Source organism: Nomascus leucogenys, chromosome 16, assembly GCF_006542625.1.
Source record: "Nomascus leucogenys isolate Asia chromosome 16, Asia_NLE_v1, whole genome shotgun sequence".
Lineage (NCBI taxonomy): Eukaryota > Metazoa > Chordata > Mammalia > Primates > Hylobatidae > Nomascus > Nomascus leucogenys.
Genome location: NC_044396.1, coordinates 76,014,048 through 76,031,984, shown reverse-complemented (window position 1 = coordinate 76,031,984; position 17,937 = coordinate 76,014,048). Strand labels below are relative to the sequence as shown.

The window sequence follows — 17,937 nt, the reverse complement described above, 5'->3', positions numbered from 1 at the left end:
ACCAATGCTATACTTACTGAGATTTTGATGATCTTGTCAAAAAGATGCACTTGGGGCCCAATGAAGTCGAAGACAAAGTACTGCAAAACAAAAAGTTCATTCTGGCCATCAACCCCAGGCTTGCACCTAAGAATCCTGTTCTTGGAGTGGATTTAGATCTTTATCATTCTAACCAACTGCTGCATTAATATATATTTATATACATCATCAATTGATTGTCAATTGTCAATTTTTTTTTTTTTTGAGATAGGGTTTTGTTCTGTCAGCTAGGTTGGAGTGCAGCAGCGCAATTATGGCTCACTGCAGCCTCAACCTCCCAGGGTTCAAGTAATCCTCCTGCCTCAGCCTCCTGAGTAGCTGGGACTACACGCCTATACCACCACAACTGGCTAATTTTTTTATTTTTTGAATTTTTTGTAGAGACAGGGTCTCACTAGGTTGCCCAGGCTTGTCTCGAACAAAACGAATGCCATCAATCACATTCTTGCATAGGATATGTGTGAGTAATTCTCTAAAATGAACATGAGAAGTGGAATTGTTGTGTCATAGATTAAGTGCATGTAACTTTTGAATAGATAGTATAAATTTGTTTCCCAAATGGGAATTTTATATTCTCACTGGCAACAAGAAAATAGCCATCTCTCTATAATCTTACCAACCCTTGATAGTGTCAGTTCATTTTTTTGTTTATAATTATGCGTGAAAATGGTATTTCAGTATGGTTTTCAGTGGAGTGGACTTGACTAAAATCTACTTTTCCCAGGATTTTTCAGTTTCAAACATCCCTGTGAAATTACCAGGATTTACCAGGGAGAGGATACAAAGAAACTATGGACATGAGGATTTTTAATATTAAGACCATGATTGAATTTTGGAGCTGGAGAAATTATCTAGACTAGCCCCATGTTTTACAGATAAGACTGAAGACTAAAGAATTTAAAAGATGCTACCCAGATTCCTATTGCTAGTTATTGTTGGGTCTGGGACCAAACCTCAGTTCTCTTGACATTATCACAAGGGGATCAAGTATTAGATATTTCACCATCTGACTCTTGAGTCAAGATCCTCCCAAACTCGAGGTTGTACGATTATAAGATGCAGAAAACTGAAGTGGTGTTTTGTCCTGGTTTGTGTGTTTTGGGAACTGAGGGGAACCAGGAAGGCAGGCCTGGGAAGCTGTTTCCTGGATTTTCTTTTTTGAGCTCTAGAGTGGAAGAATGGCCCCTTAGAGATGGACACAGCCGCAGTAGGAAAGGAAGAACTGACCAAGTGTTGATGGCCTGCTTTCAAAGGGCAAAACAGAAAAAGCAAAATGTGGGAACTGAAAAATGTCATCATACATTATAAGACGTCCTCAAAATGGTGGTCCTTAGAGATCAACCAAAGATTCCATTCTGTTCAGTGTCTTCTGTTTAAGAAGACAATACATACAACATTTCAGGAAATTTCTCATATATATGCTTAAACTTTTTCAGAGTCCTGGTGTTCAAAATGTATATGGAAAATTCACTTACACAACATTCTTCATTCTCTGAATACACCAGATGCCGTGGCTTCCTTTGGATGGACAAATGAGCTGCGATAGTTATTACCTTCTGATGGGTTTCATGTGTTTCAGACTCAACTGCCTCACATAGGCTTCCGAGACCTCCAGGCCAACACATATTCTTCTAGCTGGGAAATATTCCCCAGCTCCAATTAATGGGTTCCTTCAGCATCTGATGAACTTTGGGCTTGAATACTTAGGTCAAGAGTTGTAACAAAGGTTTTTAGGTCAACTTTTGTGTTTCTACGTGATTTTTCTACCAGTTACACTTGGGCCTAGTTTAACGTCATTTAGATCCAGGACTTGTATGCATAATTACTATAATTAATAAATCTGTAGAGCTTTGCAGTTTTAAAGCATTTTCGTATATTATCTCATATGACATCCATGCCAAAAGCTCTTCTGGGGGTAGAAAGTGGAACAAGAAGGGAAAATCTACTGACATTTCACTTATAGTCAAAGGCTCAGAGGCACAAATGATGAAGAGGAAAGGAGTCATTAGCTCCAATGGGATTTGGGTATTTTCTGTTGATTTCATTATCCATGCTCTCCCTGCCTTCCTTTTAAATGACCACTCCCATTAAGATAATAAGATTTTTTTTGAGACAATGTCTTGCTTTGTTGCCCAGGCTGGAGTGCAGTGGTGCAATCTCAGCTCACTGCAATCTCCACCTCCCAGGTTCAAGCAATTCTCCTGCCTCAGCCTCCTGAGTAGATGGGATTACAGGCACGCACCACCATACCTGGCTATTTTTTGTATTTTTAGTAGAGATAGGGTTTCACTATGTTGGTCAGGCTGGTCTCAAACTCCTGACCTCGTGATCCACCTGCCTCAGCCTTCCAAAGTGCTGGGATTACAGGTGTGAGCCACCGCATCCAGCCAAGATAATAAGAATTAAAAGTGTCCTGCATTTTTTGAAATAATTCATTGTGTCAAAGAGCCTACAAGTAACCAAATGCTCCTGTGCACTGTTCATTTGAGTATAAATTGTTACCTCTTTGGAAGGCAATTAGCGACATGGAAATTTTAAATGCATATACCTTGTGACCCAGTTATACTATTATAAGTAGTAGCAAAAGGTTAAAAGCATTTCATGTTCATTCATGAGAGACTGACTGGTTTAGTATATTATGGTATATCAAGGCAATAAAAAACTCTTCAGCCAGGAAGGCAAAATGGGAATGAGCAGTACCTCCCATAGGGATTTATTTTCAAGATATATTGTTTAGTGAAGAGTCCAGAACAGTGTGTATAGAATGCTACCATTTGGGTACAATATTTCCTTGTATTCTGGTACACGCTTGGAATATCTCTGGAAGGATATACAAATGCCTAGTGAGAGTGAATGCTTCCAAGGAGAGCTAGGGCATTGGGGATCAAAGAGCAGAGGGAAACACATTACTCTATATCGTTATACTTTTTGTCTCTTTTGCCATATTTTTTCACCATGTAATTTTTTTTTTTTTTTTTTTGAGGTGGAGTCTCGCTCTGTCACCCAGGTTGGAGTGCAGTGGCACAATCTCGGCTCACTGCATGCTCCGCCTCCCAGGTTCACACCATTCTCCTGCCTCAGCCTCCCAAGGAGCTGGGACTACAGGCACTCGCCACCACGCCTGGCTAATTTTTTTGTATTTTTAGTAGAGACGGGGTTTCACCGTGTTAGCCAGGATGGTCTTGATCTCCTGAGCTCGTGATCCGCCCGCCTCGGCCTCCCAAAGTGCTGAGATTACAGGCGTGAGCCACCACACCCGGCCTATATTTTTATTTTAAAAAGAGAATTTAGCATGTATGATATTTAGAAACTTCTCTGAGATTTTTCTTTACAATTTCTACACAGCTTAGAAAAATGTAACTTTTACTTTCCAAGGTAGTATGCCTATTTCAAAAACAATAATTAAGTTTCCAATGTCTCTGCCAGGAAAAAGAATGTGTATCTTCTCCCTAACTGACATTCAATCAATGTATTGACTATAAACCCAGGGCTTATAATGGATGAAAATGAGCTGATAAGAAATAAGAAAATGTGTGTTGAAAATGTAGCAGTGAATTTAAAATCAGGAGGAATTCCTTCCCTTTCTTTTCCACGACCCTTTTGTGAAAAGCTTTAGGGGGCTGTGTTTTTAAGAAGAATCAGTGAGTTTGCCATGGGCTTAACTGGGGGCCTGGGAGGGAGACAGGAGGGGCACAGCTCTTCTGTTTGACCAAAGGATCCTGCAGAATGGTGGTGAAGAGAATCTTAATGCAAAAGCTGTGGGTGACCTCCATGACTTACTTCATTATAAAATGGGCTGTTGGTTCCTTCCTTCACTGTGCTTTGCTTCTTCTCATCCCCAATCTCAATGGTCACAACTGGGTCAATGTTCTCACCCACCAGCTGGCGAGCCTCGGTGATGGTTATGGCAATCTGCAACACAAAGCAGTGTGGACACCATTCCGGACACCACCATCCATGCACACAGGAAGCACTGGGGGAGGCTGGGCAGGAAGAGCCAGTCACTTACTTGATAATTTTGGGATCTGACCTCCCCATCATGGATCTTAGTCAACAGTTTTGATCTATTAAAAGAAAGTTTAATATATTTGTTTCATCAAGGAAGAATATCCATAAGTCATGATAATATTCTCCCAAGTATTTCTAAGTCCTTTCATTTAATATTATTATATATTCTCTCTACATCTCTGGGGGAGATAAGTATAAGCCGACAAATGACTTGACCTCTGAGATTTTTCATCCTAAAAATGGAGCTTATAATAGCATTTTTGAGATGATTGCTAGAATTAAATGATATAATTCATATAAAGGTTTAACTCAGTAGCTGGCAAGAATAAATGTCAGCTCTTTTTATATTATTATCAGTATTTTTTAAAATTTTAAACAAAATGAGAAACTGAGATACCTCAGCAAATCAGTGGCAGAGCTGGGTCTAAATAAGGAACTCCCAGTCTCCTGCCTGATTCCATACACAGGACCACTCTGCCATGTCTAATAGATATAATCATAATTGCTTTTGAAAGAATTGGTAAAGGAAAAAATGGAAAGGAATGACTAAAGATACCATCTCCATGAAATTTCACATTGCAGGGGATTTCATTTATCTGGACTGTCACAAGTAATTGAAAACAGATGTGCAACACCTGGGCATTTAGAGATGGGTAACAACAGAAAGAGATGAAGAATTCCTGTTGTCATAGAAGCTGAAATCAGTGGGAAATGAACTGAGCTTGAGTTCCTCTTGCATTTTGTCCCCTTGGTTACTAACAATACCATGTTGCATTTGACTTCATCCCATTTCTGCTGATTATAATCAAGTCCAATAGAGAACAGATTAAGTTAGTAAAAATCTCAGGGCGTTGGAGTCAGACTGATCTGAGTGAGAATATTTGTTCTCCCCAGTTTTGGACTTTAGTTTTAATTTCTGCAACTGAAAGTAAAAATAAGAATTCCTACCACATAGGGTTACTCTGAGGACTCAAGGAGACAATGAGTGTAAGAAAGGGTAAATATCACTTAATTGGTTCATCAATAAGGTGGCAAATTTGCACTGATTATTTATTATGTGAAAGCCCAGTGCTAGATTCAGGGGAAAAACAAAAATGAATAAGCCATCTTCCTGGTCCTTGAGAAGTAACAATCTATCATCCATGGGAGAGGAGACAGAAATATATTTAAAAAGAACTAGTAGGCAAGTGTAAAATGTGTCATAGGGTAAAGAAAATATGACAGAAGAGCTGTTGAGAAAAAATTCCTGAGGACCAGAGTACACAACAAAGATTTCACTGCAGAGGTTGGATTTGAATTGAGCATTGGTGGGTGGATAGAATTTCAATTGCTGGAGAATGTTCTGACCAAGGAAAAAGAAAAAGGCTGTTATTCCTTCCTTCTCTTTCTCCTGCCTTCCTCCACTTAATGCTATCACCCCGGTAAAATGAATGGGAAGAAATATCTTGAGTATTAAAAGATGATTGAAATCCCTATTCAGAGACTAGGGTAGAGACGTGGTGGTTGTCAGGGTGCAGCAAAGGAAGGAAGGAGATATTGCAGTGAGTAGGTGTGTACACATTTCATGTCTTCTTTTGAGTGTCAATTTCTGAGTTATCGCCTTCTCTAATTCCCACTGCCCTCTAACCCATATATATGCACCCTGCCATCCTGTCACAACCCAGAAACAACAACTCAGGATCAGCCACATGGGGAAGCACTAATTTGTTTTATTGATAGTAATAACTTTGAGTGGAAAAGAAAGGGAAGGGCATGAGGAATTATCACAAGTAAGAAACTGACATAAACAAATATGGTAGACTGAAAGCATTGTTAGCCCCAGTCATTGGCTTCTCTGTATCCAAACTTGTTGCCCTGTAACTTTTAGTCTCTTCCTACTCTTATGTGGGCTGGGCTGGTAACTTGTATCGGCCAACAGAAGGCAGCAGAAACGACTTTTGCCAGTTCGAAGCCTACGCTTCAAGAGAAATTCTGTACTTCCACTCTCTTAGAACCCTGCCATTGCTACCATTGGAACAAGCTCAGACTAGCCTGATGGAGGATCTGGTATCATGCAGAGAACAGCCGGTCTCAGCTGAAGCAGTACTAAGCCAGGCTACCACCAGCCAACTCCTAAACTAGTCAGCAGAGCTGCCAAATGACTACAGAAACATGAATGATGCATCTGCAACTATCTGGGATCAGCAAAACTATCCAACTAATTCATTAGCAATAATAACTGCTTATTATATTAAGCCACAGATCTGGGGGCTGTTACACATTATTGCTAACTGATGCAGTGAAATGCATGCAGAAGGCCAGCTTGTTTTGACTTTTTGTTGGGTAGCATAAGAACAACTTTCTGATTTGAGACAGACAAGAAGCTAAGATAATGAGCACCTTGATGAATCAAAGAGCAGGTAAGAGACAGCTCCTGCTGTCATCCCTGAACTGTGAGCGACATGAGCACCTTCTCTCAGGAGATTTAAGACCAGAAGTTTGTAGAACCATGATCCTGGCCTGATGAAGGCTGAACAGTATCAAGAGGCCAGCACTGCCGTAGAGAAAACTGAGCTAACACAGTCTTCCTGCCTTAGACCTTGCTTGCCTGTAGACAGTGACTATGTCTTACTCTCTTCTCCGAGCACCTGCAGAGGTGCTTGGCACATAGGAGATGCTCAGCAAATGTGTGTTGACCACCTGCATCCATACTGTACCTTCTCTTTGGAGGAGCTGAGGGGACAGGAAAGATAGAAGCATCATCATGGACCAAATCTCCTCTTGGTCCTTCCTGGTGAGAAGGCTCCTCCTGTGGTGCTTCAGTGTCACCTTGACTATCTGGAGAAGCAAACAAAGGAAGAAAATCCTGTGAAATTGACACGTGGTGGCAATCGAGCCTCTGCCTTATGCCAGCCCTGTGGCAGGCACCATAAGTGGTACAAAGAGACTAGAAGGCATACTCTGCCAGCATAAAACTTAACATCTTATTGGCAGAAATGCCAGATACATCCTTCATTTTTCTAAAACTATGCCTCTTCTGTTTCCAAAAAAGAACAGATTTATGTGGACAGGACTGTGAAAAGAAAAATTGGATTATGAATCTAAAGTGTAAACTAAAAATAAAATCCTAAGCAACCCCCTCCCCCACCCAAGGGGACCCCAGAAAAATCTTAAAAACTGAGTTTCTGGCCAGGCGCGGTGGCTCACACCTGTAAGCCCAGCACTTTGGGAAGCTGAGGCAAGTGGATCACCTGAGGACAGGAGTTCGAGACCAGCCTGGCCAACATGGTGAAACACCCTTTCTACTAAAAATACAAAAATTAGCCGGGTGTCGTGGCAGACACCTGTAACTCTAGCTACTTGGGAGGCTAAGGCAGGAGAATCGCTTGAACCCAGGGGAGCAGATGTTGCAGTGAGCTGAGATCGCGCCACTTCACGCTAGCCTGAGCAAAAGAATGAAACTCCATCCCAAAAAACAATAAAAAAACAAAAATTAAAACCTGAGTTTTTGGCAATGATGAGAAAGGAGATCAGGCATACCTTATTATACTTCCTTTTTGTGGTTTAGACACAACAACTGACCAGCATTAATGTTAAAATAGAGATAAGACTGACAAAATGGACTCTGTGGCAATAAGATACCAAATTATAAACAGGGCCTAAAGTCATGACAGGCAAAAGTTAAGTCATGCACTCCTATACTTAAAAACAAACAAACAAACAAACAAACAAAAAACTATGCTCTAACTGCCACAGGCTTTTTTCTCTAGCAGCTGCACAAGCACCAGCCTCAAGATAAGCAATAAACGATTTACTGCTTGCCCACCACTGACAGACACTGAATAACTGACTCCCAGCCCCTGTTCTACAAGCTATAACTACAGCTTTAATTACACAAGAGACTGACTTCAGTGACTTTCTCCTGATAAAAAGACCACAGACAGGCCAGGCACAGTGGCTCACGCCTATAATCCCAGCACTTTGGAAGGCCGAGGCACGTGGATCATGAGGTCAAGAGATCGAGACCATTCTGGCTAACACGGTGAAACCCCATATCTACTAAAAATACAAAACGAATTAGCCGGGCAAGGTGGCGGGCACCTGTAGTCCCAGCTACTCGGGAGGCTGAGGCAGGAGAATGGCGTGAACCCTGGGGGGTGGAGCCTGCAGTGAGCCGAGATCGCACCACTGCACTCCAGCCTGGGTGACAGAGAGACTCCGTCTCAAAAAAAAAAAAATTAGCCGGGCATGGTGGTGGGCACCTGTAGTCCCAGCTACTCGGGAGGCTGAGGCAGAAAAATCGCTTGAACCCGGTAGGTGGAGGTTGCAGTGAGCCGACATTGTACCACTGCCCTCCAGCCTAGGGAGACAGAGCGAGACACTGAGACTCCATTTCAAAACAAACAAAAAAAACACAAACTATAGACTGGTTCTGGCTGCTTAAAGAGTCTGCACACTTGAGTGCTTTTGTTTCTTAAAAAGATCTTTTTACACATACAGCCTAATTCTAATACATTTAAATATTAAGTCTCCACCCCAAGGTAAATTTGGGTCATATATAACACGCACGTGTGTTCAGAACACATGCATCGAGACTACCTTCTTGAATATTCATAGCTCCTCCTGTAACCTGTAAATATGTACATCTGGCCAACCGTTTCAATTTGAATTCCTGTCGTACTCTTCCCTTTCTGGAAGTGTCTGTCTCTGCACTCTGTGGGAGGCTATGCTTCCCAGACCATCAAATGGGCACCTGGCAGGCTGTAACCCTTCATAAAAAATAAAGTCTACCTTCTTAATTTATAAATTGTATGATTTAAGTTAACAAAAGACATGTTTCAAGTCATGACCTTGCTGCAATGGAACTTCAGATGCATCATTTATTCTCTGAGCCTCATTAGCAAAATCTAGTATGCGTAAGCATCACCTAGGAAGCTGTTAAAATGCAGATTCTGATTCAGTAGGTCTGGGTGGGGCCCAAGATTGTACGTTTCTTTTTAATTTTTTTGGAGACAGGGTCTTACTTATTGCCCAGGCTGGAGCTGGAATGCAGTGGCAAGATCTCAGCTCACTGCAGTTTTGAATTCCCAGGCTCAAGGATCCTCCCACCTCAGCCTCCTGAGTAGCTGGGACTACAAGCACACTCCACCACACCCGGTGAATTTTTTCTTGTTAATATTTTTTTGTAGAGATGAGGGGGTCTCATTATGTTACACGGGCTGTCTCAAACTCCTGGGCTCAAGCAAATCTCCCACCTTAGCCTCCCAAAGTGCTGGGATCGCAGGCATGAGCCACCGTGCCCAGATAAATTCTGCATTTCTAACAGCTAGATGCCAGATGAGGTTATTCCTGCCATCTGCAGGTCAATTTTGAGTAGCAATGTATGATATTCAGAAAAGATATCCAGTCCTAATCTCTGAAGCCTGTAAATGTTACCTTATTTAGGAAAAAGGTCTTTGCTGATGTGATTACATTGAGTTTGAGATGAGGTGATCCAGGTGAACCTTAATTGCAATCACATGTATCCTTAAGGGAGATTTTGCATAGAAAAAAAAAAAGGTGGCAATGTGACCATGGAGGCAGAGATTAGACAGATGCTGCCACAACCAGAAGCTAGAATTGGTGACCAACAGATTCTCTGGAAGGAGTGGGGCCTGTGATTTTGGCCCAGTGATACTGATTTCCAGCATCTGGCCTCCATAACTGAGAGAGAATACATCTGCCTTCTTCTAAGTTACTGAGTTAATGGTAGTTTGTGACACACGAGTCTAGGAAGGATCGGTTTCCTGGGAAGCCCTATGAAACAGTACACACGCATTTAGGAAACTTAAATGAATAGATAATAAACATACTCCTTAGAATATTTTCCTATCCACCCTAGATTCTAATTTATCTGGAATGTTGCTGGATGTCGAGATTGTTGAAATTCCCCAGATGATCCTAGTGTACAGCAAAGCCTGAGAACCGCTTCTCAACCAGATTTTCGGCAAAAACAAGAGTGGCTGGGCCTTCCTAATAAACCGAGAGACTCTGCATGATGTAGCTCAAAGACCTGAATCCAAAAGATTTGGGTTCAAATTCCAGTCCTTCCACTTTCTCATTCTTTGATTCAGAGAAGTTACTTCTCTCAGCTCCGTTTTCCTCATTTGTAAAACGAGGCAAAGTTAACATCATTTACTCCCAACAGGTTAGGAAAATTAAACAAACTATATAAAGCCCCTAGCTTTATACAGGGTCCATGGTAGACATTCAAGTCTATGCATTCCCAGTTGGATGACTTGAACAAACCACCCAGAATTTCTTGGCATTTTTTTCCTTGCCCATAAGACAAAAGAATTGGGCAAGAAAAGTGGTTTTAAAATTTGTTAAAGCAACAGAATCCTTTTACAAATGTAACTTGATATGGAACTTCAGTATATAACACAAGCCTGTTTATATCACACTGTTTTATGTTCCATGGAGTGGAATAGGGACAGGGGCCTCCTGTAGACTCTCATAGCCACCACCTTCAGACACTCCTGAAGCCATGGTTCAGAATCCCAGGGATCCAGGGGACTCACCTTTTAAACCCATCAATTTAATACTTTCTAAGGTACCTTCCAGCTTTGATGCATTTTGGTTCTCTGATTTTAAACAGCAAACCACACACAACAGTACTGCATCCGAAGAAACACAGCTGTGTCCAGGGAGCTCATGCACGTAGGCCAGGCCTTGTAGGCACTCAGCAGCTACAGAGAGGATCTCTTCATGAATAGAAGTCTGCTTTTATTACCCGTTCACTCAGGAAATAAAGACAAGCCCAGCACTACAGAGCTGCCAGAAGGAATGCCAGTGCCTGGCTGTGCTCCTTGAAGCAGCAAGATAAAATACCTGCTCCCCTCCTTGACTGCAAGGGCCTTCAGGCTGGGGCCTTGCTGTCAAGTTTCAAGCTTCCAGTGAACATTCAAAGACACGTTATATATGCGAGAAAAGGTGCTAGGGTAGATGCTGAGGATGCAGGAATTAGCAAATCAAGTACACCTCCCTCTAGGGGCGTACATTCTGTACATTCTGGAGGGTGAGACAGACCTTGAGGTAGAAAGGCGGTCAGCTAAAGCTCCTACAGCACTCATTCACTAATTTGTTGAGTTACAACTTTGTTCTCTTCAGTCTGCTCACCATGGAGCATCCAGGGTGACCTTATAAAAACCAGACCGTGTCACTTTTCTTAAAACCCCTTAATGGCTTTCCATTGCACTTAGAATAAATCTGAAGTCCATACACAATCTGCAATTAGAGACCTGTTCCATCTGGTTCTGCCCACACTTTCTGCCTGCCTGGCCCTCTCACCCACTTCATGTGCTCTATCCACAAGGGCCCCTTTCAGTTCCGTCTAATCTCATGAGCTCTCTGCTGCTTGGAATTTTTCACAGTCATCCCTCCCTCTGCACTGCTCTCCTCCCTGCCCATTGCCCAGTGGGCTCCCTCTCATCCTTGAAGTTGTAGCTTAAATGTTACCTCCCCAGAGAATTCTTCTCTGACTGCATGAAGAGATTCCCCAGCAGTCTCCATTTCAGCCCACTGTCTGTTTGGGGTTGTTTTTTTAAATAGCACTTTACTCAACTTGCAATGCCATTAGTTACCTCAGTCATAGTCCCAATAGGTAACAGATGGTACAATCAGAGTAAGATGATTTGAGGATGTTTTACAAAGATGTTTATGTAGGAATACCACAAAAGGTCTTGTCATCATCTGGGGCTCACAACAGCCAAGCTGTTGCCACTCCTAGGCACCCCCCAAAATTAGCAGAGAGACAGCAGTTACTGGAACCCCGAAGGAAAGTAAGTCTGGTGGGGTCAGCCTCCCGACGAGGAGCAGTGACCCTCCTGTAGGTGAGGGACAGGGTCACCTGGAGCCTGACCCATGCTCCTCCCTCCCATGCCTCCTGCTGGAGCACCCCATTGGCCAGAGCCAGCCCGAAAGGCAGAGGGTAAGAGACCTGGGCCATGCCTCCATAGAGGACAGAGAGGAGCTGGCTAAGGGTGGAGAATAGATCCGGAGGGGCAAACAGAAGAGTCCTGCACAGAGCTGTCCTCCCCTCGGACGGTCCAGTCTTTGCCATTAGAGTCCCAGAATTTAGCCCAGGGCTGACACTTAAGACATTCCTCTAATACATTTTGAATAAATGGGCAAATGGATGATTGTGGGAGGTACCCAATAACTATTTGTTATGTAACTAATGGCTAGGTTAGGGTAGGGTAAAGAGAATTTTAAGAATTTAAGATGTAACTACGATGCCTCAAAATACACAGATAAAAAAGCAAGAGACTTAGAAAGTTTCCAAACATTTAACCCCAAACAGCCCTAACTTTCCAGGCCAGGCCAAGAAGGCAAGACCAAAGTCTCTGTTCTGTGGGCTTTGTTTTTTCAGTCTCCCACAGGGCTGGCCTCTGGACAGCAGGATGGATACTGTTTACTTTCTAGGAGGGGCCTGATTCCTCCCTGCCCTGTTTGCTTTGTGGGCTGCAGACTCTAGAATGAGCCACAGGAGCAAACTCCTCTGAAATGCCTGTGGTCGACTGCCCTAGGTATCCGCCAGCTTCTCAGGGAGGGCTCTTAACTGGAGGCCGCCCATGGGGTAGGAAACTTAGGCTCTGATATAAGACTCACCTGGGATCGGGAGCCAGCTTCTCCATTTACTAGCTGTGTGACTAGGGGCAAACCACCCACCTTCTCTGAACCTCTGTTATAAAATGGGGGCAACAGAATCTACTTTTCAGAGTCATGAACAATGTATGTTAAGAAAAAGCCACAGAGACTTACTAAATATGTCATAAATACTAGTGTTCATAAGGTCCTAGAGGGAAAGGACTATGCCTTATTCAACTCTGTGTCACAGGGCCTACCCCAGTGTTACAGTTTCAAAGACACCAGGAATAACCCCAAAGCCTTTTCCACCCACTCCCTGGAAGTTTCATTGAATCTGCAAGGACTTTTAAGCTTTAAGCCTTGTCCCCACTGAAAATGCAATGTCCCTCATTTTCTATCCAAGGCTCTTAATCATTATCAATACCTGGGTGTAAATGAGTTTCCACACTTTTCTACTGTAAGGATAGGTTCTACCTAAGGGCAAGGAGTGAAGTTAGGTACAACATATGGCTACAGGACATCTGCAGTAGATGGCAGTGAAGCAGGGCCCCCAGGAGAAAAGAGGGGTGAAGATTAACAAGACCCACATTACCATTTTGGCTTAGGAATGGTCCAGAAAACTAGCCTTGAGCTGGTTTTTAATCAAGGCTATGCAGTAGAAGTCTCCAGAGGACCACCCCATCTGTCCACTTGGAAACCATTGATCCAATTGGATTCAATAAACACTGAGGATCTACCCAGTCCTGGCCTCTGCTGATGCAGTTCACCCCGTAACTCAAGACTTCACCCTTTTGGAGAAGGAAGTATCCCATTCTAACAGCAGAAAGTGAGCAGCCTGGATTTACATCCCAATGCTGTTGCTTCCTGGCTGCGTACCTCCCATGCTCAGGGCCAGCCAGCTTCATGGATATGCAGTCTGTGCAGCTATACAGGACCCTAAGCTCAGAAGAACCTCACTGCACTTGGCTTAAGCTCTGCGGTCACCATCTTGACACTTTTAATAACTTCTTAACAACTGCTGTGCATTTTTATTTTTCACTGGGCCTTGCAAATTCTGCAGCGTCTCTTCCACACTTTATTTACTCTCTCTGCATCTCTGTAAACTCACTTGTAAAACTAGGGTGACAATAGCTACTGGGAAGATGGCGGAGGGATTCAATGAGATGCTGTGTGTGAAGCCTCCCCCACAGTAACTGTGATCCTCTTATTTTCAAAATCTTGCTCGATCTTCCCCACAGCTGTGTGAGATCAGCCCAGCAACCCACATCATAACATTAGATGAAGGAGAAGCTGAGACTCAGAGCCACTCATGTCACAGGACAAATAAGAACAGAAACAGAGTTTGAACCCTGCTGCTGCTTTCTCACGGGGACCCCTTCCATGCCCACTCACCTCTTTGGCCCAGATGACCAAGGGCCTTGGGGGTTGTCTTGGGCCTACACCTGTGACTGGCAGGACCTAAAGGGTCAGGGGGCAGCACACACACTCCCCCTCACTCCCATTGAGAGGGAACTGCATTTTCAGCCAAGGAGGGGTCCACTCTGCGAGACTCTCAGGCCCCAGTTGTCAGCACCCCACCCCTAGCCTCACCTTTTGCAGCCTTGTTGGCTAGGATTAACCCCTTCTCTGCCTTATTTTTCTTCTTCTTAAGCTTCAGCCCAAACATCCCCTTTCTGAAAAGAAGAAAAAAAAGAATAATAAAAACTTTGAGTCATTCAGATGTGTTAGGAGAAGGTAGACACATAAACACACGAAGCTTCATGAAGCCCATCAGCCTCCTCATCCACCCAGAATGGGGGCAAAAGACAAGTGTTGGGGCACCCAGCAAGCTCTCCAGGGAGCTCTGCTTTTGCAGAACCACAAAACTCCCACCCGAATTGGAATCATGAGGTCCACCTGGAATTGCATGTAGGTGAGGCAAACTAAATACTAACAACACTAGCTGAAATTTCTATTTCTCCTGGCTCACCAGGCACTCTGCTAGGCATAAAAAAGCAGTCACATCATTTAATCACCACAGCAACCCTCTCCTGCTCATCTTACAGATGAGGAGCCAAGGCCCAGAGAGGCCGGGCAATTGTTTCTAAGGTCACACAGTTCTGAACATCTCAGAGCTACCACTGGGTCCCAGGCTTGCCTGATTTCAAAGCCCAGGGTCTAACCACTGGGCAGCCAGAGCCTGTCCGTTCCCTTCAGCAGAGTGAACACCATCACCAGACCTGGGCTCTCGAGACCAAGGTCAAGAAGGCCTGGAACTTACTGAGGTCCTTCCATAAGCGCACAGCTCAGCTGGCACATGGCACATGCCCAAAAGGTCCACTGCTGTTATTGTCAGCCATGAGCAGGAAGCCATTTTCCAAGCCTCCTTCTCTCCCCACCCCCTGCAACCCCCAGATGGAGTCTTGCTCTGTTCCCCAGGCTGGAGCACAGTGGCACGATCTCAGCTCACTGCCACCTCCACCTCCCAGGTTCAAGCAATCCTCCTGCCTCAGCCTCCCAAGTAGCTGGGATTACAGGGGCCCGCCACCACGCCCGTAAGCCTCCATCTCATCACAGGAATCTCCCCAGTCCGTGGTCTCTGACAGACAAGAGCATTCCTAATGCTCTGCCAGACTCCTACAGAACCCCTTTCTGAGCTGGGGAACTGCTGAGAACAGGGCTCTGGGGCACAGATGGATGAAACTGGGCTGGAGGAAAGTCCTGGCCTTGACGCAGGCAGGCTGGCCAGCCTTGGAGAGAGGAGGGGAAGTGAACATTTGGAGGTGAAGGGAGGAGATGGCAGCAAAGATTCAAACCCCATTCAGTGAACATCTGTGGGCCTGGAACATGAAAAGCACTGGAACAATCAGTCTCCCATTTAGCTTATATGTTTAGGACTTAGGATGTGTGGAGTGCAGTGGTTAAGATCAGCCTCCACAGTCGGACTGCCTCAATTCTAATCCCAGCACTATCTCTGCAACTTTGAACAGGTCACTTAGTCTCTCTAAACTTCAGGGTCCTCATGTGTGAAATGAGATAATAAACAGAAAGTATTTAGCACAGTACCTGGAACATACTATTTGCTCAATAAACCTTAATTATTCTTATTGTCCTAAGGGTAGGATTAAGACCAGTGAGTGGAAGGCTCTAGGAGATAGATGTTCACTTGACTCATTCACTTATTCTATTCACTTATTTGTTCACTTATTCTATGTATGTCCTGCTTTTTTTAATTCAGATAAGGAATTAAGGAGCCCCCACATCAGTGCTGTTTGAACAGTGGAGTGAACTACTTTGCGAGGAAATGAAGTTCCCGTTCCTGGAGACGTGCAAGCAGAGGCCTGAGCATCACTGTTAAAGGATGTTGTAGAGAAGACAAGCATCAGAAGGGGGGACTGGCCTAGGGGAATTCAGGGGTCCTTTGAGACCCTGAGATACGTTAGAATGGAAAGAATGGACTCTGAAAGCACCCAGATGTGGACAGGACCCCTAACTCCTTGGGCAAGTCCAGTACCTCCCTGAGCCTCAGTTTCCTCCTGTGTATAATGGAAATAACTACTCTACAGGATTATTGTGAGAATAAAATGATTTAACAGAGCAAAGCACCTAAGACGGTGTCTGGGATATAGAAAGTGCTAAATAAGTGCCCTTCTTGGAGGTAGCATTGTCCGCCTTTGATTTGCCATCATCCTCTGATGAGAACATCATCCTAAGTCTCCCAGGAATCTCTGAAGAACATACACAAGGAGGACTTCCAATAATAGTTTTCACTATTCTGTTTTCAAAGGGTCGTTCCCAAACCGGGGACCTAAAGCTAGTACCTTCCCAACCCCGAATTGGCATTTGTGGTCCCCAGGTGCCCCCTGCCATGAGCAGTTCAAAGAGGCAGAATCTGATGTTCCTGGGAATGTGGCCATTGGGCTCTGGAGACTGCTTGAAGCAGCTAAATGACTTCCATCCATAAATAGGGAGTTGCTAATAATAAAAGACAGTATCTGCCGAGGGAGACATAAGGTTCCTTTCGGGAGCTGGCATCCTCGTAATGGGTGGCCTCAGGGTTCTGAGTTCTCCCGTAGGGGAAGCCAGCGCCTGAGGCATTGGGCATGGCTGAAGATGCTGTCACAGACCAGGGAAGAGGACGAGATGCCCCACCTCGTAGAGACAGGCACCCCTGCCCTTCTGAAGCCAAGAGCTCTGGACCCTGCTGCCCATTGGAGTCACCTAAGGAAGTTTATAAAAATACTGATGTCTCGAACCACCTTCAGAGATCTTTAATTACTCTAGGGCAGACCCAGTGTTGAGAAGCAGTGGTCTAGGCACAGCTCAGGCCTCGTGAAGGGTAAACCAAATAAACTTCCAGCAATGCCCGAAGGATTTACAACCAGCGCGGCCCTCTTGGGTGCGCTGATGTTAGTATCACAAACATACAAGGTTGTTTGCCTGAAACTGTGAGTCAGTCATCAAGGGCACACCCAGCATGACTCCCAGCATGAAAAGGTTTCTTGATGAAAATTGATTTCTTCTCCACAGCCTTGTGACATGGAGCAGTAAGAGGAGGCATGGCTCACCAGCCCAGAACGATGGTGCCACTGGCAGATTGGGCAGTAGAGAATGAACCCGTGACACAGGGCTCAGCTCGGGCACCTGCCTGAATTCATTGTTAGCTCTAGAATTTGGGGTTGGATACTTAACTCAGATGCATATTTCTTCCCATGTGACACAAGGACATTTCTTACCCAATTCAAAGGGTGATATTAAAATAGAAAACAATGTTTTTCAAGTGTAAAGCATGCTACAAAGTGTCACAATATTGATAACAAGGAAATGTGAGTTTACAATTTTTTTTACACCTGTATAAAGCACTCACTCACTATGTGCCAGGAACATCATTTTACACACATTGTCTTTTAGGATCCCCACAGCATACCATGAGGAAGATGATATTATGCTTGCTGACAAATAAGGGGATTTCAGGGGTTTCCAGACAATGTATCGGGATCAACCATCAAATCAGGAAGACTTACCTGGTAAGTCACTAAGGCAGCTGCCACCACGTCCCCAACCACCTCTACTCTGCAGAGAATTCCAGCATGAGAACCCTCCCACTTCACAAAAAGTATGGGGCTTTCTGGTTTAGGATCATAATATCCTCCCAGGGTCATCCCCAAGATAAGGCAAGAGGTACACAGGAACCCTCATACCAACCTGGTCTCCTCAGGGTGAAAGCTACTGCGACTCCGATATCTGTATCCAAACAATAAGAGCATTAAATGAGGCACGTGTTAGATTTGCTCAGCACATCTG

At 44.2% G+C, this 17,937-nt stretch overlaps 1 protein-coding gene across 1 annotated transcript in view; it reads right to left on the bottom strand.

Annotated features, from left to right (window-relative positions):
- Window positions 1-14,321, bottom strand: part of FER1L6 (fer-1 like family member 6) — a 162,898-nt gene extending 148,577 nt beyond the window's left edge. Inside the window, exons 1-5 of the mRNA XM_030795069.1 lie at window positions 14,245-14,321; window positions 6,744-6,864; window positions 4,049-4,103; window positions 3,820-3,951; window positions 18-80 (exon numbers count right to left, since the gene is read on the bottom strand). Of these exons, the coding sequence (XP_030650929.1) occupies window positions 18-80; window positions 3,820-3,951; window positions 4,049-4,103; window positions 6,744-6,864; window positions 14,245-14,320 (447 nt within the window). The 5' untranslated portion in view covers window position 14,321. The remainder of the gene's footprint in view (window positions 1-17; window positions 81-3,819; window positions 3,952-4,048; window positions 4,104-6,743; window positions 6,865-14,244) is intronic.
- Window positions 14,322-17,937: the final 3,616 nt, after the last annotated feature.